This window comes from Eptatretus burgeri, chromosome 1, assembly GCF_056783735.1.
Source record: "Eptatretus burgeri isolate ZD-2024b chromosome 1, Ebu_testis_v1, whole genome shotgun sequence".
Taxonomy (NCBI): domain Eukaryota; kingdom Metazoa; phylum Chordata; class Myxini; order Myxiniformes; family Myxinidae; genus Eptatretus; species Eptatretus burgeri.
This window is the reverse complement of record NC_140961.1, coordinates 26,844,184-26,868,591: the sequence shown is the minus strand read 5'-3', so window position 1 is coordinate 26,868,591 and position 24,408 is coordinate 26,844,184. Positions and strand designations below refer to the sequence as shown.

At 45.0% G+C, this 24,408-nt stretch overlaps 1 protein-coding gene across 1 annotated transcript; it reads right to left on the bottom strand.

The window, feature by feature from the left end:
- Positions 1-1,658: 1,658 nt before the first annotated feature.
- On the bottom strand, positions 1,659-19,558 carry LOC147034077 (uncharacterized). The gene is made up of 7 exons (XM_085876104.1): positions 19,172-19,558; positions 13,031-13,122; positions 10,708-10,798; positions 10,560-10,612; positions 5,493-5,618; positions 4,553-4,645; positions 1,659-1,851 (listed from the first exon to the last, which is right to left on the bottom strand). The coding sequence occupies exons 1-7, from the start codon at positions 19,428-19,430 to the stop codon at positions 1,843-1,845; spliced, it is 723 nt and encodes a 240-aa protein (XP_085732230.1). The 5' UTR covers positions 19,431-19,558; the 3' UTR covers positions 1,659-1,842.
- Between the last annotated feature and the right edge of the window lie 4,850 nt (positions 19,559-24,408).

The following is a 24,408-nucleotide window of genomic DNA, read 5'->3' as shown; positions in this document are numbered from 1 at the left end:
GCAGCACGATCTTCAGACACACACCTTTATTTTGGCATAAAAAAACAACAACCAGGTTTCGTGCATGAAGTATAAACATAACTACGACTTGTAATTCAAGACCTCTCACTTCCCTGGAAAATGTGGGGACGGGAATACTGTACTGTTAATGGTGGAGACTTGTAATTCCCTCCTCCACCGGGAGTCAGCGTGACATGATACACATTCATATCGAGAATATGATTCCTCTCTCCCTCCCCACTCCCCCCAGACCACCCGCAAATATAAAAACACCCCGATGCATAAATTGTGGTCATGCTGATCATATGTCGCAAGTCTGAATGTAATCATCTCAGGACTATAGAAGGAGTAGTGCGACAAACAAACACTGGTCCATGAAGTCCAGTAAGGATGTCAATTTCACCAGGTGGTTTCTGATGATAAATCCTCTCCTGGGAGTGATGTGAAAACACATCGCTGGAATAATCTCCTCTGCCTGTGTGCTCCTTTCTGAACGTAGACCCATCTGAATAACAAGCGATTCTAACTTGTTGATAGTCAATATTCACTCCTACCTTGTTCTATTTTCCAAATGTAGCTCTTTGAATGATTTTTCATTTGTTTGTCTGTCCGCTCACCCACAGCCCGAACTACTCAGACAATTGTTCCGACACTTTTGGAGGTTACAGCCACCGTCCCTGTGATGGCTCATGACAAAGTTTTGTGTGTGTGTGTGTGTGTGTGTGTGTGTGTGTGTGTGTGTGTGTGTGTGTGTGTGTGTGTGTGTGTGTGTGTGTGTGTGTGTGTGTATCACCTCCAGAACTCCAAAAGCATGAAGCCTGAAGCTTTGCATCCATTCAAAGGGAACCCAAACTGAGTACATGAAGGAAAATTGGGTGTTTGGATTAATTTAAACTCCCTTTTTGTGGATAATCGATCAGCTTGCTGTCGCTTGCCAATCCAGCCGTACCTTTTCCACCATTTTGTTGGAGTGCTTGCTTGCGTGCTTGAGCCACTTGGAGAACGCTGTGCAAGCTTCGTTCTCTCCAAACTTCCACAGCGATACCGTGGCTCGGTTCTCCGTGGGAACATCCCCAGAGGTCGGAAGGGAAAATAAATCAAAGGATTAGAATGAATGAATAATGGGACAAGTGAACTGCGAGTTTTTGAGGGAGGAGAGAACTCTCTCTCTCTCTTCGCTGTCTCACCTGGGTTCAAATTCCAACTCGGTGACAAACTGTCATCCCGGTGTTTCACAGGCAGAGTGATTCATCAATGTGTGTGCCGTCTCCGGATTGACATGAAACTGGTTGTTACATTTGCAGGAATTTCACCCCCTGCACTTCCACTCCTCCTCATCCCACCCCCCCTCCATTTAACTCTCCCCCACACCTCTCCATCTCTCACACCCCTCTTAATAAACTCGTCGGTAAAGTGACGGGTTGTATTTGCAGGTCTTCCAATGAAATGTTAATTTGTTTCACAACATCATGTCTGTATTTCCATTTGCATGTTCCTATCGAAAGGTGATGGGAGATAAGGGGTGCTTTAAGGAGATTGGGAAAAGTGAACAAAGTTATCCAAAGAGACAAGATTAATTTTGAAAACGGAGGATGAAGGGCACAGGTATCATTTGGAGTGACTCAGAGTCAATCTCCCCCCCCCCCCCCTGCTCCCCCCCCACCCCCACCACTGCACTTCAATGTGGAGCAGGGAGATGATAACTTAAGTCTGATTCCAGGTGTGATATATAAAAAAATAATGAACACTTACACTGATGAATGGTGAGTTGTCCTGCGATGGTGATCAGCCTTGGAACAGGTGCATGACTTGTGCATGCCCTCATCCTCCTTCAAGTACTTTTTAGAATTGCTGCAAACAAGAAAAAACAAACAACCAATAAACAATCATCCTGAGGTTTTGCACCAACGAGTGTGTCATCCTTTGGAGGGACATTAAGCAGGGCGTCCCATTTGCTTGCAGTTGTTGGTCGAAGTGAGAGATTCCCGTTTCTCTTTTTCAAAGAGTCGTCCATTGTGTACCAGTTCCATGGCAAAAGAAAACCTTCATGATATTGTTGCGGTTCTCGGAACCGCACGCATCCAACATAAAGTGGTCCCAAGACAGTTATTCCATTACTATGTCGATAGTCCCTTCCCTTTTGTCTAGCGGGAGAACAGCGGCTTGCATTGCGAGGATCTCATAGCTCGGTTTGCTTACACCATTCCTTCTTCATTCCTACTCTTCTTTTCTGATTATTCCTGAGGGAAATCTGAGCCACGTACACCCTTCGCTGTGAGATGGGTCCTCAGCAAAGGCCAAGCAGGCATTACGCTGGACACCCCTCCATAGAAAGCACACTCAACACGACGCCCGCGCTGCACGGAACACGTACCGAGGAGACGGAAGAAACAGCACCTGAGAAAGGGCGCTCAAACACCACAGAGCTCCCGTCCTCAAGCGATCCCTCAGTCGAGGCCGACAATATTAAAATGACAACCACGCCACATTTGGCGGGATGCGAGTGTGCAAGGCGCAAGTGGCGCGTTCCTTTCAACCCATTTCTGGACTAATTATATCGATCGGGTTTCATCCCACGCACACGGTCGCAAAATCGGGCAAACACAAGCGCTGGCCACGTGTGTAATGGCGGATCTATGCGCACTGTACAGAATTTGCTCGAAGGCAGACCCGTGCACCGCCCGCGACTTTATCGTACAGAGCAGGGCACAAATGGACACATCTTACTGTCTGTGCATGGGTTCGCCATAACATCGTACCTTTGGTCCTCGCTGGCGGCCGCGGATGGCGCGCATCTTCTCGCCTCTGCGGCGAGCGGGGCTGTGATCGGGCGGAAGCATATTGTGCAGCTCGGGCCACGTGGCGCACACGGAGCGAGCGCGTTGGCCAGCGCTGGTCGGTGGCGCCTGGGCGGCGTCAGGGCATGGCCTGGGGGTTCTTGCAGGGCGATTCATGGCGCGGAGTTCGGTGTGGGCGATTCGTATCATGTCGTGAGGTCAGAGCAAGACATTTTTATGGCGTGGGGTTATCTTGCCGGAAATGGAATGTTGCTGTTTCCGGCCATCGCGGCCGGGCCGTGCAGGGGGTCGGGGCCAGTCAGAGCGCCCAATTCAGGTGACGACGCAATACTTTGTGGGGGCCCCACGCCATGGGGCCTATGAAGGTCAGAGCCTCTCTCTCTCTCTCTCTCTCTCTCTCTCTCTCTCTCTCTCTCTCTCTCTCTCTCTCTCTCTCTCTCTCTCTCTCTCTCTCACTCTCACTCTCACTCTCACTCTCACTCTCACTCTCACTCTCACTCTCTCACTCTCTCACTCTCTCACTCTCTCACTCTCTCACTCTCTCACTCTCCTGCCTTGCCTCCCGCTGAAGCTGTTCTTCGACTCCGTACGTCATCACCTCGACGACTCCTTCTGTCGTCATCGCTGGACTCCTCCTCTTCTCCACACACATGACACTGACTCCACCCACCCACCCGGTTCCACCTACCACTCCGCACACTCGCTCTGAACTCCACCCTCCCAACTCAAGCCCCTTCTTCATGCCCACGGTCTCGACGCGAGCTGCCCGAAGCAAGAGGCGACGTGCCAGCTATCAGGGGGGTACCGTGTATCAATTATACAAAGGTACCGAGAGACCGAGCCTCAACTCCTCTCCTGTCTTGCTTCACTTCCCCTTCATCGGGTTTTCTGTTTCTATGTGTGTGTGCTTGTCCTGGCACCTGTCTATACAAGTAAGTCTGCACAAGATTGATATTATTCTTTTCGGGTTCGGTCTGCTCTGCGTCCACTTTCATAAGTTGCTTGTTATTGCCGCACCACACCTTTCTTCCCTGTCTCTGCACAACACACCCCAATAAAACTATTCCCTGAACCACATACTTTCACTCACCCCATTGAAAATAAATTATTATTATAAATGTTCTCTACTCGTTTTTGTCTTTTCCTTCATTGATCCAGCATGGTCTGAGTCCTAGATTAGCCGGGACTTTATTCCCCACAATCCGTTCCTTTCAGCCGGTACGTCCATGGCAGTGTCGCTCAGCTGCATCCGATCCGGTAAAGTGATCCGGTCCGGTGGAGTGACCGGTTCGGACAAAGTGTACTGAGGGCGTGTTGCCCGGTAATTAAATCACGTGGTTATTTTTAGGGAACCGGATTAACTAGACGCAGGACCCCAAGTCACGTGGTTGAGTTATTGGCGTCTATAGTCGGTTAAGCGACCCGCCGCGTCACGGAATTATCCGTGTGCGATGGCCTACAATTCCGGGGAGTTTGGTGGGAGCCGAGATAGTTTTCCCCCCAGTGGTCTTCTCACCTGACCCCCGGCCCACAACAATATGATATTTTCCCAGAAAAGTAATTTTAAATGCTACTTATGCTATATAAACATAAATATGTTTATATAAAATGCTACTTTTTAACAATATTGGTTGTGATAGTGTTCTTAAACGAAAGTATGTTGTTTTATCATGAACATAAATATCAATGTGATTGAAAATATGATTGTTGCTCAGAAATCTTAGTGAAAGACATTGAAATGAAAGTTCTTTGACCTTCGTCTCGCTCCTGTTCAAGCGAGCCCGTGCATTCTCGTAATTCTGCTGCAACACCTGCATTTTAATCTCCATCATATGTTTGTTTTCCAGCTGCAAACAACACACAGTTTATCACAAATTATATAAATATATTGAATTAAACCTCAATAAAACACACATTAACCCTCAATCACACATGCTTCCAAAATACATGATTCTCCTCCATAAAGGAACAAGGACAAATGTGTCCAAGAGCAGCGTCCTAAAGATTTTGTCGGCTAAAAAAAAAAAAAAATTACATTTTTAAAAAAATAAACAACAACAACAACAACTTCCGATATTTTGTCACGGGCCTTGATTAAGCCAATAGCGAAACGCGTCATAATGTCTTTACGTATTTACGATATATCGTGTATTTACAAAATAAAGAATGTATTTACGAAATTACAATACGATAAATGGAATAATCTTTAAATAGTAACGTGAACTTTTCGAAACTTTAAAGCAAATGTCCGAATATATTTAAAAGTTCATGATAGACGCTCTCAAAAGGCACCGTCTATGTGACGATGTGTACATGTGCTCAGTATTTAAGGAGATCCGGATCTCGTATATACAAGAGCCGAGTCCTCGAGATTAAGGTTTTGTCAGAAAAAGAAGAAGAAGAAGAAGAAGAAGAAGAAGAAGAAGAAGAAGAAGAAGAAGAAGAAGAAGAAGAAGAAGAAGAAGAAGAAGAAGAAGAAGAAGAAGAAGAAGAAGAAGAAGAAGAAGAAGAAGAAGAAGAAGAAGAAGAAGAAGAAGAAGAAGAAGAAGAAGAAGAAGAAGAAGAAGAAGAAGAAGAAGAAGAAGAAGAAGAAGAAGAACAACAAGAAGAAGAAGAAGAAGAACGCCGAGCTCTCTATGAGCAGCGTTCGCTACGCGAGATGCTGCTAAAAAGGATGATCATCACATCATTTACCTCTTTCTGCAGGTTCTGCACCATCGTCTCAGCATCGTGCAGTTGCTTGGTTCGCATCTCGACGACCACTTGGAGACTGTTTACCTCATTTTCCAGAAAGTTCACACGAGATGAAGGGGAATTTGTCTGTAAAAGAGGATGAACTAGGCTGGAAACAAAACAAGTTGAGGCAGTGATCAAGACTGGACCAATTATACACATTACATCCTCGTTAAATGGGGATCATACCGACCTTCGCTCATACACCTCTCAATTCCTCAAATTGGTGTATTTTTACAGCGCGTGCGCTGTATACAATTGCACCGAGTTTGAAATGTCCCCGCCGGCGTCTACCACGTCTCCCACGTCTCCGGTGTCCCCCCCCCACGTGCCTCAAGACAGCCAATGACGGCCGTCCGGTAGATGGCAGTGCGTAACCTAGACGGAAATACCCGAGTATCTCAATGGAAATTTGTGAAACCAATGTGTTATATATGTGAAAAACATTTAATTTATTGCTTGACGGAAAAACAACGAAGAAACGCGCCCCTCATGTACGAACGAACGAAAGATGTCATTTCCGCCCACCATCACATTTCGCGCCGAAAGACGTCATTTCCGCCCACCATCGCATTTCACGCCGATCGCCGAATGCTGAAAGCTAAGTTCTTCTTCTGCGGCCCCCTGCCACGCTGTATCGAACGATTTCATTCCTTCTCTTATATATAAAGGTGCTTATCACAATAATCACAAGATTTTTACATTTCAAATATTAAGTACGCTTTTTAATTGTCTTTCAACTGAAAAAGCATAAATTGCATATTTTAACATTAGTGTACTCATTTGCTTCACCATACGCGCTGTATTGAAGGATTTCACTTGTTATCCTTGTATTAACACACTCTTATTTGCCATTAGTTTATTTAGCTCATCTACAACAGAGTGAAGATGAGTTGTTGAAGCAACAATGATGTCCTTCAGGCAGTCAGGTGAAGGCTCCAGAAACAATTTTTCATTACCCCCCACCCACGACGATTCCGAAGTGGCTCAACAGATCATTTTAAAACTCGGCATGATGGTTCGTGACACCGATACGGAAAAATTAACACAGCCCTGATTTTCCATCCAGGAGGAGAGATAATTAATTAACTTAAAATGTAATCTATGTTTGAATGTCCATCTCATGACTATCCCATGACCCAGATTCCTTCATCTCACGAGATTGTGAATTAATAATAGGACCAGAGGACCTGTTGCTGATCTGGGCCCTGGCCTGATGTTACCCAAACTTGGTAACATTCTGACTGGTGGGTCTGGAGAAGAAGATATTTAAACGAATTAATGCAATTTTCCAAAAAATTGACAAAGTCGGCTATTTTGACACACTTCTGGTCACGTGATGACTTTGCTAATTTAACATCCCGACCTTGACCTTATGTTGTCACCAAAATTAGGTGGCATTATGACTGGTGGGTCTGGAGAAGAAGATTTTTGAAGAAATTTACTAAGTCGGCCATTTTGACAGATTTATGTGACATACTTATGTCATGTGACCGGAACAAGCTTTGCAATTCCTGTTATCAGTCACGAGAGGAACATTGTTGGCAAATTTCAGCCGGATCGGACCAGCAGTTTGGCCGGAGAAGTGAAAAAGTAGAACTGATGGACGAACGGACGATGCGCAATTACAATACATTATGTGTTCTTTTTTCGGCTGCTCCCGTTAGGGGTCGCCACAGCGGATCATCCGTTATGATCCGCACACCGATTTGGCACAGGTTTTACGCCGGATGCCCTTCCTGACACAACCCTGGTCGCCTCTTACGACACAGGGATAAGGATTGGGTTTCGCCATGATTCCGGGCTGCCCTACACCCTCTCATAGCGCAGCCCAGTGCAGAGCTCCCGTCCTCAAGCAATCCTCCAACCCAAGCCTCCGAGTAGCCGGATTACAGGCGCACGCCACTACACCCGGTATGATTACAATACATTATCTGGAATATAAATTACAGATAATCTAAAAAATAGGGGTAATACCCCTGGGTGCTCACTCACCCCCTTCCTCCATGAACCCCCTCAGACCCCAATTTTTTTTGATGTCATGAACAAGCTTTAAACATCATGGGTGATGAAGGTTGTGGTCAAGTTTCATCAAAATTGTGTGTGTAGTTTCAGAGAAGACGCTAAAGTGTTTATGGACGGACGGACGACACGCCATCCCAAAATCTCCCTGGAGGTATGTTCCAGGTGAGATAATAAATAAACTAGAACGACACTCTTCGACCGTTATCCCTCCACTCACATTATGACATCATTATAATACTTGTACAAAGTTTGACTTTGATCCCTTCAGACGTTCTTAAGTTATTGGAGAAACAAAATCTTATCACTGACAGACGGACAACCCGGAAACATGTCGGACAACCCGGAAACATGTCGGGATAGATCCGAAACGACTTCGTCTGGTGGAGACGTAAAAATGATTTTTCATCATTCAATGTTCACCTCTTCATTAAATTTGATCTTCATCATAATATAATTTACCTGTTGAGTAAATTTTAACGTCAATGTCAGTAATACCGTCTTTCAGTAAAGAACATTAAATTAAGAGGGAGGGAGGACGGAACGTTAGGTTTGGAGTGGGGGGTGTGAGGACATTCTTTTTCATCCATTGTAGATCCTGGAGATCCTGCAGACCATAACCACGTAGTCGTAGTAGTAGTTATAATATTCAATGAAACAAACATTCAAAAGACAGAAATGGTTGTACAATAGTACATTGTAATATACTGTAATTAAATAACGTACTAATTAACATGCAGATAAAAGGGGCACGATAACAAGGACCAAACGGACTTGATCAGCGCAAGCCAAACAGGATAAACCATCTCCATTATACATGTAACACATGAACATGACAGAAGAATGTTCCTGAAACGACCTGTCACCTGGACATACCAAGAAAGGGACATGACAAGGAATGTAAACGATTTGCATTGCAAAGTAACGTGACCATAATGCAGGATTGACACTGAAGGAGAGTGAGGAGAGCAGAAAGCAAGAGAAGGAGGAGAGAAAAGGTGAATGAGCACATCACAAGGTGGAAAGAGAGATGAGGTAATCATGAGAAAAGGGGGAAACCAGGGTGAGTGGGATGAATGAAAGAAAGAAGGAAAACTCAGCAGGGGAGCCAGGCTCAAGAAGGTTCAAATAAGTGGAGAACTAAAAAGCATGAACTGTCTGAGATCAAAAGGCAGGTACAGGTGTTCTCATGTAAAATTAACATAAAAAGAGATCACCAGCTCCATTGTACATCAAATATAAATTGGAATCATAAATAAAATCAGCAGGATGTGAATAAAAAGATTAAATTTTTTGGGATACATTATTGAGGCTCATATGAGAGTTAAATTATACATACAGAGATATGACAGAAGTAAATTGACACCTTAAATTTCTTCATTTAATCTGTATCACGTAGTTTTACTCAGTGATTTTTACTCATATTCGAGGATTTCTTTGCAGAAACGAGTTCCTGGGTCTTGTAAGACAATTAACCATGCCTCGCAACCAGGAAGCACACAAACTTTCCGATTTTCAAAGAGGACGAATTGTTGGCCCATCGGAAGATGGAGTCAGCCGGCGTCAAATAGCTCAGAACCTTGGCATTCCGCTTTCTACGGTCAATCGGGTGATTATGCAATTCACCAGAGAAGGCAAGGGATCCACAGCTTCCTGTTCTCGTCGACCTGGGACTCAGAAAGGTGTCTTCGAGCCGTCAAGCGGTCCGTTGTGAAAACTCTCCATTGCAAAGCAGATGTTGCAGAGGAGGTCAGTTTAGCTCAAGAACTGCCGTGCGGTAACTTCATCACCTCGGCTACTATGGGAGACCAGCCAGGAGAAAACCTCTTCTTAGACCGGCCAACATTCAAAGGAGAATGAAGTGGGCTGACGAGATGGCCGGTCAGACCCGTGAGTTTTGGCAAACTGTAATTTTTTCAGGTGAGTCCCAATTTACTCAATTTTCTGACAGTGGACACGTGTTGGTCTGGAGACTTCCCAATCAAGTGTTTTCTTTGAACCGATTGCAGCCAACTGTCAAACATGGTGGTTTTTCAGTGATGGTGTGGGGAGCAATCTGGAGCACTGGTCGGTCAGAGCTTGTGTACTGTGTTGGCAAAACCAACTCTACGATGTACATTTCTATCCTTGAGGATGGACGTCTCCACTGGTCAGATGGTCAAAAACAATACTCTTCCATGAACAGACGGAGCTCCATGACACTCTGCAATAAAGACCAAAGAATGGCAGGACAGAAATGGGATCAAGCGACTTCCATGGCCAAGTCAGTCTACTGACATGATTCCCATTGAACACCTTTGGGCCAAATTGGATCGAGCGGAGTGGAGAAAGTCCAGGAAACAAACATCATGAGCAGAATGGCTGACCTGTTTGTGTGAAGCCTGGACAGAAATCCCCACAAGAGAAAATTTCAGAACTCGTTCGTTCTATGTCTGAAAAAGTAAAAGCGTTGAAATCTGCAAATGGCAAGTCTACAAAATACTAGTGAATGTATTAAAATGGATTAAATGATCAATAAATAAATTATTTTAAAATCATGGTGTCAATTTACTTCTGTCATGTCTCCGTATATAAAAAACACACACTCTTGTTTGATACGAGTGTTTTTATCCTTGTGTTAACACACTCTTGTTTGGAATGAGTGTTTTTATCCTTGTGTTAACACACCCTTGTTTAATACGAGTGTTTTTATCCTTGTGTTAACACACTCTTGTGTGGAAGGAGTGTTTTTATCCTTGTGTTAACACACTCTTGTTTAATATGAGTGTTTTTATCCTTGTGTTAACACACCCTTGTTTGGAATGAGTGTTTTTATCCTTGTGTTAACACACTCTTTTTTGGAATGAGTGTTTTTATCCTTGTTTTAACACACCCTTGTTTGATACGAGTGTTTTTATCATTGTGTTAACACACTCTTGTGTGGAAGGAGTGTTTTTATCCTTGTGTTAACACACTCTTGTTTAATATGAGTGTTTTTATCTTGTTTGATAGAAGTGAAACTCGTACCTGAAAAGGAAGCTTTTGCATCGCTCCATTGTATTCCAGCTCAGCCCTCAGTTCTAAAGAGATAAAGAATTTACAAGACAAGTTGATCATGAAACTTTCTGTGACAGAAATCAAAGAAATATAATCAATAATTCTCAAAACAAATTACCTTCTCGTGTCGACTTTCGCCATCTTTCCATCGAGGACTTCTGTAAATCGAGTTCCTCTCGGAGTTTCTTATTTTGTAAAATGCATTTGTCCTGCAGGAGGTTAACGCATCACAAATTTAACATGATTCAAATACAAACAAAGGGAGCAGAGATCAAGGTCAAGCCTGTATGTCTGAGCAATCGGCAGCTTTGGGTCAATATTGTTGCGGATTCGCGCCCGCCGGCGTGCTGACGGCCACGTAACTCGAATCGCGGCACGTCGCCCACCGGACGGACAATCCAGTCGTGACCCTCTCGGACTAACGCCGGGAACTAGTCACAGGTGGACCTTTCGGTCTCACCACGATCGTGCCAATCGGCCCCCGCGTGGGATATGGTTGCTCGCCAAATTCGACCTACCTAAGTACCCACACGGAGGGTAGACCGGGCGATCGCACCTCGCCGCAGGTCGACTTCGGACACGGGCCACTTTAAGCGACCCGTTCCGTACTATCGGGATAACCGAGCGGTGTTATTCGTCGGCCTCGACGGTTCGATTAATTATCGGGCGTTTCAGCCCACGACCAACCCTTTACGTGAAGCAAGATGGAGATTCAATAGAGGAAAAGACGAAGCGATGCGGGAAAACAGTTCAACATGAAGCACATTTATTTCGCGATGAACGGAAAGCACACATATACAATTCCACCAAAAGCACATGTAAAAGAAGAAGACAATGCAATATTACACAAAAAGCAAATGCAACAATGCAGATCTATCCGACTACCGAGCACACGGCAACACTTATACAATTTTACTTCACAGACGGCGCCGACAACACATGTACCCAAAACAAAAGAAAAAGAACCACCCTCAAGGATGAGGCGGGCCTGGGGCCGAGACCGGGTCGGGCCTACCCGTCTGATGATGAGACGCGAAGTGGCGGTGGTGCCTCAACTCCGCGGGCCTCGCGGACAGTGTCTGGTAGGGGGTGGGAAAGGGGCCCCCTTTGTCGCACTATCTCAGCGCGGGGGGAAACAGGAGGGGGTTGTTGATGCTCGGGGGATGGAGGATATCACCCTGTCTCGGGTCCCGCGACGAGCGTCTCCACCTCGACCTTGGTCGCGCCGTCGGCCTCCCGCCTCCGCAGCTCCCGACACCGACGCGAGCACCCCCTCGTCCGCCTTCGCCGCCGCCCCCTCTCCACAGCTCCGTCTGCTCGCCCTCTCAGTCTCCTCTCTTGGCTCGTCCCAACTCTTCACCCTTGACTTCTCCCCTCCGAACTCTGACTCTTCTTCCCAGCTCCGCCGACAACTCGTTCCAACGCACCACTCCCTTGAACTCCGCACAACTGCCTTTGACTGACGAACGCAGCCGTTTATATAAGCCCCGTGGCTTCGCTCTTTCACCCTTGACCCTCTGCCTCCGACCCTTCACCTCTCTAACCGGCTCCCCATTGGACCGAGGAAAAGTGGGCGTGAATGCTTTTTGATCCATGAATTTGCATATAGCGACCTCACTCCAACGCCTTGGAGGCGGGGCCAAATCGCCCACGCTCTCCGATAGGACGGAACAAAAGTGGGCGTGAGTCGTTTTTGATCCGGTTTTCTGCGGGAAGTCTGTGATGTTTTTGAACACGCTGCTCGGTGCGCGCCCTGCACGAGTCCAGTATCGGTGCCCACAAGTGGCGCAAGAATGGTGGTGATGCTGGTGTTGGCGAGTTGTGACGGTAAAGGTCGTGGCTGTTGTGGTGAAGCGGCGTTGTGGTTGGTGGTTGTTGTGTGATGACTGTTGAGACGTGGTGGGTGGTGCTAGTAATGGCGGCTGGTCCAAAATAAAGATAGGAAAAGAAAAACGGCTATCCTGAAGAGTCGCAGCCCGAGTGAATGACATGTATTCCCTCTAAACAACGGGTTTGGGCCTAACTACACATATACTTATGGAGATATCTCACCTAAGGTACCTGAATGGTGGTGTGCGAATTTCGTCAACCACAACAATATGTTCTCAGGAGGTCAAACAGAGCACACATGGTTCCCTTGAACCTCAGTGTTCAAGATCACCACGAGAGTAGTGGAGTCCAGTGGAGAGTTGTGTGTTCTCTTCAAACTGACAGCGGAGCTTTTGTCGCGTCTGGTTACTTGTGTTGAATAACTACACATTGCTAGTTTACACGATACTACACAACACAAAACGGACATCTCCATCTTCCACCTCTCACCTCCAATTATGAAGAACAAAATTGACAAAACAGACATAACATAAAATTAACTTCCTCCACCGCTACCCTCCTCCAACCACCACATATGAACAATGCTTCAAGGAAGAGTTGTTTTCCCTTACCAGTTTGGAACATCTTTTACATGTCGGCCCCTTCGTATAAACTTTTCCTTGATTTGGAAATGTCTGTGTGAGAGTCTTCGACAAAGAGGATCCTGCAATGTACAAACAGGGTTAATCAAAGATCCTTAAACTTTGTAAATCTCGACCAACAATAAACAATCATCTTGGTGTATCACAGGTAGGGCGAGGCCTCAATGTGTCTCGTCCCTCGGAGGGATGTTAATCTGGTTGTCCTGTTTGCCAACATTGGTTTGTGCATCCTAAAGAGCCCATAGCCTCCTTTGTAAAGTTTTCACTAACATCCTGAATAACATATTAATTTCTCTTCTGACAATTGTGGGGAAGGCAAAGTCAAACCACCTGTTGTCATCCTTTCTGTGGACCTTCTTCCACACTGAACCTACCTTCGAACAGAGCAGCACAGACAGGAGGTTCTCACGGCGCTCAAGTCGACGTCCAATGATGGGACAGGTGATGCTTTTGAGTCCAGTCATCCTTTCCCTATCAACTGTTTTGCAAACCGCTTGACAATCCGCATGGCAAATGGACAAAGTGATAAGGAGCGGCTTTGGTGAGCGTTAAGCAAGCCGCTTGTGAAAGGAACACCTACACCTGTTCATAAAATTCTGATCTTCACCAAGATGTAATCAATTCAACCTTCTCACACACTCAACGTGTCCACAAAGTTTGGTACAAATTTAAGATATCCAGCACACCAATAACTGAGACAGACAAACAAACAGGAGCGAAAAACATAACCTCCGTCCAACTGAGATGGTGGTGGTAATTAAGACACTAACAGGGGTCGATCAACACTTCACCTCAACGAAGGTTCATCATCCACATGTGTCCTTCAGTTTTACATACAGTCCAAGTGGGGTGGGGAGAGTTTGAACATGACGGTGTAAAAAGTACAGTCTGTGTTTTGTAAGAAGACTACAAATGTTTGAGTGGTGTGAGCCGAAAAGGTTCTAGATGGTCTAAACCAGCGTTTCTCAACCTTTGATGGCCCATGGCCCCCCTACCGAGTCGCTTAACATTCGTGGTCCCCTGCCCTTCAATAAAAGATGCAGATTTCGTTTTATGAAATTTATTTACTCAGTCTTAAAAGGTAAATCAAAGTAAACATTTTTCTAAGCAATACAATCAATGAGACACTTGCTGTTGGGCTTGTCTGACGAGGCCTCTTATGTCCGGCTCCGTCTTGGACACAGCAAGGCGAATATCGTTCCCAACGTCAAGACGGTTTCTGGACTTCGTTTTAATGGTCCCAAGGTCAGAAAATCCAGATTCGCAAAGATATGTTGTGGCGAATTGAATGAGCATTACGGATGCCTTCTTGCCGAGTAGTGGATACGCATCCTGAACAGACAACCAGAAGGTGGAGAGGTCTTCTTTGTTACTGAAGACCAGCTTCATTGCTTTTGAAACCTTCAACTCTGCTAGCTCCTCTGCTTCATCTTCAGTAGGTTCAATTTTGGCGTTAAACGGGTCTTTGTGCCACGGAACATCCAACGGTGCATCGTCCAAATACGATTTGAACTCAGCGGAGAGATTGTCGAGATGTCTAGTGATGCAATCTTTGATGCCGACGGGAAGCTCAATCCTCTGCGTCTGCAGGTGCTCATCCAAGAAAGGAAACGAGGCAGTGGACCCGGCCTTGATTCGTGCCTGCCAGACTTCCATTGTAGCAGACAGTCCGGCAAGCTTGTCTTGAACGTCACTGACTGTCACATCACGGCCTTGCAAGGACTGGTTCATTTCGTTGAGTCGGCCGAATATATCGGCCAGGTAGGCGAGCATCATGACGAACTCTTCATTGTCGAAGTGGACATGGAGGTTGTTTTCCTTGTCTCGCAGGAAGATTTCCACCTCAACCCGGAGTTCATACAGCCGAGAGAGGCATTTCCCCCTCGATAGCCAAAGGACTTTGGTGTGGAACAGAAGTCCAACATGTTCCGCTCTCATTTCGTTGGCCAGGAGTTGGAAGAGCCGATGATTTTTGGCCTTCGCACGAATGAAGTTGATCACTTTGACCGTGACGTCCATGACTTCCAGCAAACGAGGCGGAAGAGTCTTTGACGCAAGAGCGTATCGGTGTCGCGAACAGTGGGAGGACATCACATGGGGCCATTCGTTCTTCAGAAGCATGACGAACCCTCCTATGACGCCGACCATCGCTGGGACACCATCAGTACAAATGTGCTTGAAATTCTGCCAACCGAGTCCATTAGCTTCAAAAAGAGTCCACAATAGCTTTGATATCTGCCGCTGTCGTTGTGGTTGGTAGGGTATTGCAGAAGAAGAACTCTTCCTTCATCTTTCCCTTTCTCTCGTAGCGAGCGAAGACGATCAACTGGCTCTCCAGGGCGGTGTCGGTAGACTCGTCTAATTGAAGGCGAGCCTGGAGCGTGCTTTGTTGGATTTCGGAGCAAACTTGACGCACACATCAGCGGCCATGTCGTCAATCCGTCGTCGGATCGTGTCATTAGAGAGCGAAACTTGCTGGATCTTCTCTTTCGCCTCTGGTTCGATCATCAATTCCACCATTTTCTCTGTACATGGCTTGATAAGGTCCTCAGCAATAGTGTGCGGCTTCTTGCACTTCGCAATTCGGTATGCCACTTCGTAGCTGGATTGAAGAGTAGGTTTTTCTTCTGGCCGGAATCCAAATTTGGGAAGTGTCTCTTCACGGTCATATCGTGATCGTTTCGCAGACAGGGCATCGATATTATCTTCCTTCCTTCCGGGATGCATCTTGTCGCGATGGTTTGAAAGTTTGGAAGGACGTAGTGACGCATTTGACATCACGACCGAGCAGTGCAGACATTGCGCGCAGTCCACGCCATCTCGACTGACATTCGTGAATCCAAACTTGACATCGCTGTCATTCCATTTTCGAACCTTCGACATCTGAGAAAAAAATTGAAAAAAACAAAATTCTAATGTTTTTGTAAACATTGGTTTACGATGAATGCTCTGTGGGCTCCGCCTTCTCTTTTAAAATCGTGGTTAAACTCATCTACCCTTTTTACTTTGACACTATGACCGGAGACTCGTCGCCTTAATTGTACATTACAAGCTTCTGCATTCTGAATCGCAGTTTTTCGGCGTCCGCTCATGGCCCCCCGGTCGAAGGCCGATGGCCCCCTTGGGGGGCCACGGGCCCCCGGTTGAGAAACGCTGGTCTAAACTAAAGGGTCACAACTTCACGATCCAATCGTACTGAGGGTCCAAATGGTCAAAAGGGTCTCATCTCTGAAGCATATAAATGTCGAAACAGATCTAAAGTGTTTAAAGCTCCAACGTTTCGAACATATCTGAAGGGTGTAATTGGTCTAAATGGTGTTCAGGTCGAAAGGGCCAAAAGGGATTTCAGGGATGTAAAGGTCCAAGAGTCTTTGGGGTCTAAAGGCAGCTTCAGGGTGAAGGGATTCTGAAAGGTTCTATTGGGTCTGGATGGATGTAAAGGTATAAAAGGAGTATAAGGGGTCCAAAGGATGTAAATATCTAACGGCATCTAAAAGAGTCATAAATGGTGTTCAAAGGTCTAAAAGGTACATTCCATGAACACGGATTTATTAGACATGGCGAGGGTGTAACTTGTGTTCAAACAGGACTGGACGTAATTAAAACACAGATACCGAGGCTTCACGGATAGCTTTGTTTGTGTATACAGTACATGGACATACAGTACATGGATATACAGGACATGGATACACGGTACATGGATACAGTACATGGATATACAGGACATGGATACACAGTACATGGATATACAGGACATGGATATACAGTACATGGATATACAGGACATGGATACACGGTACATGGATATACAGGACATGGATAAACGGTACATGGATATACAGGACATGGATACACGGTACATGGATATACAGGACATGGATATACGGTACATGGACACACGGTACATGGATATACAGGACATGGATACACGGTACATGGATATACAGGACATGGATACACGGTACATGGATATACAGGACATGGATACACGGTACATGGATATACAGGACATGGATACACGGTACATGGATATACAGGACATGGATACACGGTACATGGACACACGGTACATGGATATACAGGACATGGATACACGGTACATGGATATACAGGACATGGATATACGGTACATGGATACACGGTACATGGATATACAGGACATGGATACACGGTACATGGATATACAGGACATGGATACAGTACATGGATATACAGTACATATACAGTGCATAGATATACAGTACATGGATATACAGGACATGGATACAGTACATGGATATACAGTACATATACAGTGCATAGATATACAGTACATGGATATACAGGACATGAATATACAGTACATGGATACACAGAACATGGATATACAGTACATGGATACAGTACATGGATATACAGGACATGGATATACAGGACATGGATACAGTACATGGACATACAGGACATGGACACACGGTACATGGATATACAGGACATGGATACAGTACATGGATATACAGTACATATACAGTGCATAGATATACAGTACATGGATATACAGGACATGAATATACAGTACATGGATACACAGAACATGGATATACAGTACATGGATACAGTACATGGATATACAGTACATGGATACACAGTACATGGACACACAGTACATGGACATACAGTACATGGACATACAGTACATGGACACAGTACATGGATACACAGCACATGGATACACAGCACATGGATACACAGCACATGGATACACAGTACATGGATACACAGTACATGGATATACAGGACATGGATACACAGTACATGGATACACAGTACATGGACATACAGTACATGGACACACAGTACATGGACACACAGTACATGGATACACAGTACATGGATACACAATACATGGATAAACAAACAAACAGAACTAGAACGACACTCGGTGGAACACACACCTCCACCTGGTTGAACAGTTTACCTTTGTATCCACTGACAGGGTGGATCTGGATCCCAACCGAAACCTAAACCCAATCAATCCTTCCTCCTCACAAACACAAACGAACCACCAAGTTTCGCCATAACTCGTCCACAACGTTTTGAGATATTGTTCTCACAGACAAACAGGGATGAAAACATCAGCTCAGATGTTCGGAGGTAATAACAGGTGTACGGAGGTAGTAACAGGTGTACGGAGGTAATAACAGGTGTATGGAGGTAATAACAGGTGCACGGAGGTAATAACAGATGTTCGGAGGTAATAACAGGTGTACGGAGGTAGTAACAGGTGTACGGAGGTAATAACAGGTGTATGGAGGTAATAACAGGTGCACGGAGGTAATAACAGGTGTACGGAGGTAGTAACAGGTGTACGGAGGTAGTAACAAGTGTACGGAGGTAGTAACAGGTGTACGGAGGTCGTAACAGGTGTACGGAGCAGTAACAGGTGTACGGAGGAAGTAACAGGTGTACGGAGGTAGTAACAGGTGTACGGAGGTAGTAACAGGTGTACGGAGGTAGTAATAGGTGTACGGAGGTAGTAATAGGTGTACGGAGGCAGTAACAGGTGTACGGAGGCAGTAACAGGTGTACGGAGGCAGTAACAGGTGTACGGAGGCAGTAACAGGTGTACGGAGGCAGTAACAGGTGTACGGAGGTAGTAACAGGTGTACGGAGCAGTAACAGGTGTACGGAGGTAGTAACAGGTGTACGGAGGTAGTAACAGGTGTACGGAGGTAGTAACAGGTGTACGGAGGTAATAACAGGTGTACGGAGGTAGTAACAGGTGTACGGAGGTAGTAACAGGTGTACGGAGGTAGTAACAGGTGAACAGGAGGTCGTAACAGGTGTACGGAGGTAGTAACAGGTGAACAGGAGGTCGTAACAGGTGTACGGAGGTAGTAACAGGTGTACGGAGGTAATAACAGGTGTACGGAGGTAATAACAGGTGTACGGAGGTAATCACAGGTGTACGGAGGTAGTAACAGGTGAACAGGAGGTCGTAACAGGTGTACGGAGGTAGTAACAGGTGTACGGAGGTAATAACAGGTGTACGGAGGTAATAACAGGTGTACGAAGGTAATCACAGGTGTACGGAGGTACTAACAGGTGTACAAGTTTGAGGTGTAAACTTACCTTCACCGGGGAACCTTACATTCCACGGAACACCTTCAGTGTCCTTTCCACCACCACAGACCTTCGGGCTTCGTGTCTCGTCCTCCACCTGAACGTGAGGGGTCGATTCGACCTCACAGGAACCATTTTCCTCAAACCCAGAGGACGATGTACAACAAATCGACCTGAAAAACCCTCCAATTCGGGACATCACGGTCTCCTTGTTGCTGCGGCTCTTCATCTTCTCCTTCCGATCGCGTTTCGAGCGAAACGAAGACATTTTGAATATTTTTCCCGTCTGGGACACATGGAGCCCCCACAGTGCGAGTGGTCGGGTCCGGCGCTCAGGAAAAATGGGGTTTACGGCTTTCAAACTTATGACGTCACAAATAACTCCGTGGAAACAGTGCAACAACAAATAACGTTTCATTTGAATTTCGACCAATCAGAGGCCGTGATTCGCTGCACGTCATTCGACACGCCAGGATGGCCACGCCCACACAGTGAAGAAAGTAAAACTCGGTGTATTTTCCACGTTTTTAATTATCTGAGGAATATGATAACCTTTAATAAAAATCCGTTGGCCGGGTTTGTGAATTTTATTTACATATAAACGGGAACACTTGTTTCAGTAATCTCAGTGTTTATTACTTTCCGTGTCTCACAGACCAAACCAATGGTCCTCCTGGTGCATTTGTAACATCCGTTTTCCACACAATCAGAGATGAAGGTTTAAGTTTTGTCCGAAAATATCTCAACTTTACGAATCGTTAAAGATGACGTTCCATCTTCAGATCGGAAACAGTAACTGAAACACTGAAATAAATTCCTCTTCAGAATACTTACAATAACATCACCATACACCGCCCCAAGTACCGCACTGAAACCGTGCTTCGTTCGGAGGTCACGTGTCATCCCGATGTGGAGGGGGGGACGGAACCGAGCAGGACGTGTACATGAGGGTGCAACCCCAATCCCACTGGACCAGTCAGAGATAGTGAATCTGTTGAAGGTTCAGATTGAAAAAGGTGGAAATCCCTGTGGGACTCCAACATGAAGGGGGAAGGTTTCGTTACAACTTTCAGGGTGAACCCGGTGGTGGTTCCCCCAGTTGGGCTCTCCTGGTTTCTCCGCAGAGACCAGGTCGCTCTCTTCAGGTTTAAACCGGCACTGTCATCACAAGTCTTATCTCCACAGAATCGGGCTCCACCCGTCCGGGATCTGGAAATGTGTGGGAAACCTGAAGATTTTCACCACGTGGTTTAAAATACCCCCACATGACAAACCTGAATATTTTCACCACGTGGTTTAAAATATCCCGACATGATAAACCTGAAGATTTTCACCACGTGGTTTAAAATACCCCCCAATATGATAAACCTGAAGATTTTCACCACGTGGTTTAAAATACCCCCCAATATGATAAACCTGAAGATTTTCACCATGTGGTTTAAAATACCCCGACATGATAAACCTGAAGATTTTCACCATGTGGTTTAAAATATCCCCCAATATGATAAACCTGATGATTTTCACCACGTGGTTTAAAATACCCCCCAATATGATAAACCTGAAGATTTTCACCATGTGGTTTAAAATATCCCCTATATGATAAACCTGAAGATTTTCACCATGTGGTTTAAAATATCCCCTATATGATAAACCTGAAGATTTTCACCACGTGGTTTAAAATACTCTCAACATGATAAACCAGAAGATTTTCACCACGTGGTTTAAAATACCCTCAACATGATAAACCTGAAGATTTTCACCACGTGGTTTAAAATACCCCCCAATATGATAAACCTGAAGATTTTAACCACGTGGTTTAAAATACCCTCACATGATAAACCTGAAGATTTTCACCATGTGGTTTAAAATACCCCCACATGATACCTAACGATTTTCACCACGTGGTTTAAAATACCCCCACATGATAAACCTGTAGATTTTAACCACGTGGTTTAAAATACCCCCATATATGATAAACCTGATGATTTTCACCACGTGGTTTAAAATACCCCCACATGATAAACCTGTAGATTTTAACCACGTGGTTTAAAATACCCCCATATATGATAAACCTGATGATTTTCACCACGTGGTTTAAAATACCCCCACATGATAAACCTGAAGATTTTCACCACGTGGTTTAAAATACCCCCCAATATGATAAACCTGAAGATTTTAACCACGTGGTTTAAAATACCCTCACATGATAAACCTGAAGATTTTCACCATGTGGTTTAAAATACCCCCACATGATACCTGACGATTTTCACCACGTGGTTTAAAATACCCCCACATGATAAACCTGTAGATTTTAACCACGTGGTTTAAAATACCCCCATATATGATAAACCTGATGATTTTCACCACCTGGTTTAAAATACCCCCACATGATAAACCTGAAGATTTTCTCCACGTGGTTTAAAATACCAGTTTATGACTATCAGAAGAATACAAACACAAGTGGTGGTGCAGCAAAGGACGTGTTTGTGGTTCAACAACACACCGAATTATTTAATTAAGGACCGTCTGCATCGTTTTCTGCAAATGTGAAGGAAATCTTAACGCCCCGCCCCCTTTGAATGCCCCGCCGCCTTTGAATGCCCCGCCCACTATCTTGTGACGCTCTCACTCACATCTCTCATCCCAAATTCATTTCCCTTTACCCTCCACTGCTCATTTTTATTTTTTGAATAAGGCTCACTTGGCTGCGCCTGGATGAGTTTGAGGGTTGAGGAGCAGCAGCTGAAATGCTATTCCTATCCAGGTTCCTCCTGATTACTTCATCTTTGCTTTTTGCTTGTTCAGGTTCCTTCTGGTTCCTCCAATGGAGGGCTGTACCTATTTGGTCTTCCATTTAATTTGAATTGAATTCATTTTAATCCCATTATAAATTCAGTTCAATAATAACAAGTGAAATCCTTCAATACAGTGCATGTGGTGAAGCAAATGAGTACAATAATGTTAAAAATATGCAATTTATGCTTTTTCAGTTGAAAAACAATTAAAAAGCGTACTTAATATTTGAAATGTAAAAATGTTGTTATTATTGTGATAAGCACCTTTATATATAACAGAAGGAATGAAATCGTTCGATACAGCATGGCAGGGGGCTGCAAAAGAATGATGTAAAATAAGAAGAACTTAGCTTTCAGCGTTCGGAGTGAAATGCCATGGTGGGCGGAAATGACGTCTTTTGGCGCAAAATGTGATGGTGCGCGGAAATGACATCTTTCGGCGCGAAATGTGATGGTGGGCGGAAATGACGTCCTTCGGCGCGAAATCCGATGGTGGGCGGAAATGACGTCTTTCGGTCGTTCGTACATGAGAGGGGCGCGTTTCTTGGTTTTTCCCGTCAAGCAATAAATTAAATGGTTTTCACATATATAACACATTAGTTTCACAAATTTCCATTGAAATACTCGGGTATTTCCGTCAATTCTTGCTATTTCCATCTCGGTTACGCACTGCCATCTTCCGGACGGCCATCATTGGCTGTCTTGAGGCACGTGGGGGGGGACAGGGGACACCGGAGACATGGTAGACACCGGGGACATTTCAAACTTGGTGCAATTGTATACAGCGCACGTGCTGTAACAATAAAAAATGTCATGGGTTTGGGTGAGGTGTCCAATCAAAGCGAGACGTATTCGTACCCAGTCACCACTGCCAGCAGATATAAAGTGGTAGTTCTAATAATGTCTCTTATTAATTAAATAACACACCAGCACACAAACACCACAGAAAACAAGTCCTGGTGAGGGTCTGCAATCGCCTATTGCTCTTTTCTTCTTTACAATTGTTATAATTGGACACTTATCCAAACAAGATATTCTCGCTTTGTATTTTTATTTTTATTTTTTTTTTAATTTGTAGAATTTGTTTTTCACGTGGAAGTTGTGGGTTACGATGTGTAAATAAAGGTGGAAAAGTCTGATTTAATGCTGTTTAATTCCAGGCCATAAAGCAACAAAAGGTGTAAATTTTGAAAGGGGGTGGAGATTTTATTTTGGAACTGTAAATACATATTTTATAGAATTCCCCTGGGCAACACAGATACTACAACTCGTACGAGATGAAGATTCTAAATTATGTTAATGGTCATTTAAATGTTTATTTTCATTCAATATTCTTCAATTGAACAAACAAAGGAAATGTTTTCATTTCCATTTTCTCCTTCATTCCGTCATTCATAACTTCCCCTGGCAATGGATACCGTTTATCAGAATCAAATTCCTTATGTTTTTTCTGTCATAAAGTCATGTAAGTAACTCCAGATAAAATACTGGAGAGGCACTCGGTGGAACCCATACATCACCAGGCTGAATAGTTCATGTTTTGTGTCCCACTGAGATACCACATGGGGATCTGGACCTTGAACGGAGTCGGTGTATTCATTACATCTTCTTATGAAGCCTCACTGGAGAGCTGTGTCGGTTTCGGTTATTTTGTGGTTTGTTACTGGCCGATGTCATTCGCCTATAAATTACAATTTTAAACCGATCTTCACCAAATGGTAGAGTGAGTCGTAAACAAGAAGCCCATTGTTTTTGCGATCTATAGGTCAACATGGACCAAAATTCAAAAATCCTCAATTATCTTCGACTTGTCTTGAAATTGGAAGAGGATTTGCAGATAAAGGTCACATAATTCAAGCACCAATGATTTGAGGTCAAAACTTCGGTGAAATTTCTAAAAAGACAGAGGGAGCGATGGGGGGATGATAGAAGAGAGGAGGGAGAGACACAGGAGGAGGGTGGGGGAGAGAAAGCGCGGTGGGGGTAGGGAGGGATGATAGAGGAGAGGGGTGAGAGACAGGAAGGGGGGGAGAGAAAGCGTGGTGGGGGACACGGAGGGATGATAGAGGAGAGGGGTGAGAGACAGGAAGGGGGGGGAGAGAAAGCGTGGTGGGGGACACGGAGGGATGATAGAGGAGTGGGGTGAGAGACAGGAGTGAGTGAGGAGGGGGAGAGAGGTGGGTGGTGGGGGGGCTCGGAAGGTGGGGAAGTGCGACACCTCATGAGTTGGCACAACATACTCTGGGAGGGAGGTGGGAGCAAGGAGAATGCTTTGGGAGGAGGTAAGCATGAGGGGAGGGGAATCCAAAGTCAATTAGACATGCACAAAAGCCAACATTTTCTATTAAACCACCAGTTTCCATGTCAAACTCATGCCATCTACCTGATATATTTTAAACTACACCATCAGTCCTTAATGGAGGGGGAGGGTTTGGAGGAACAGGGGAACAG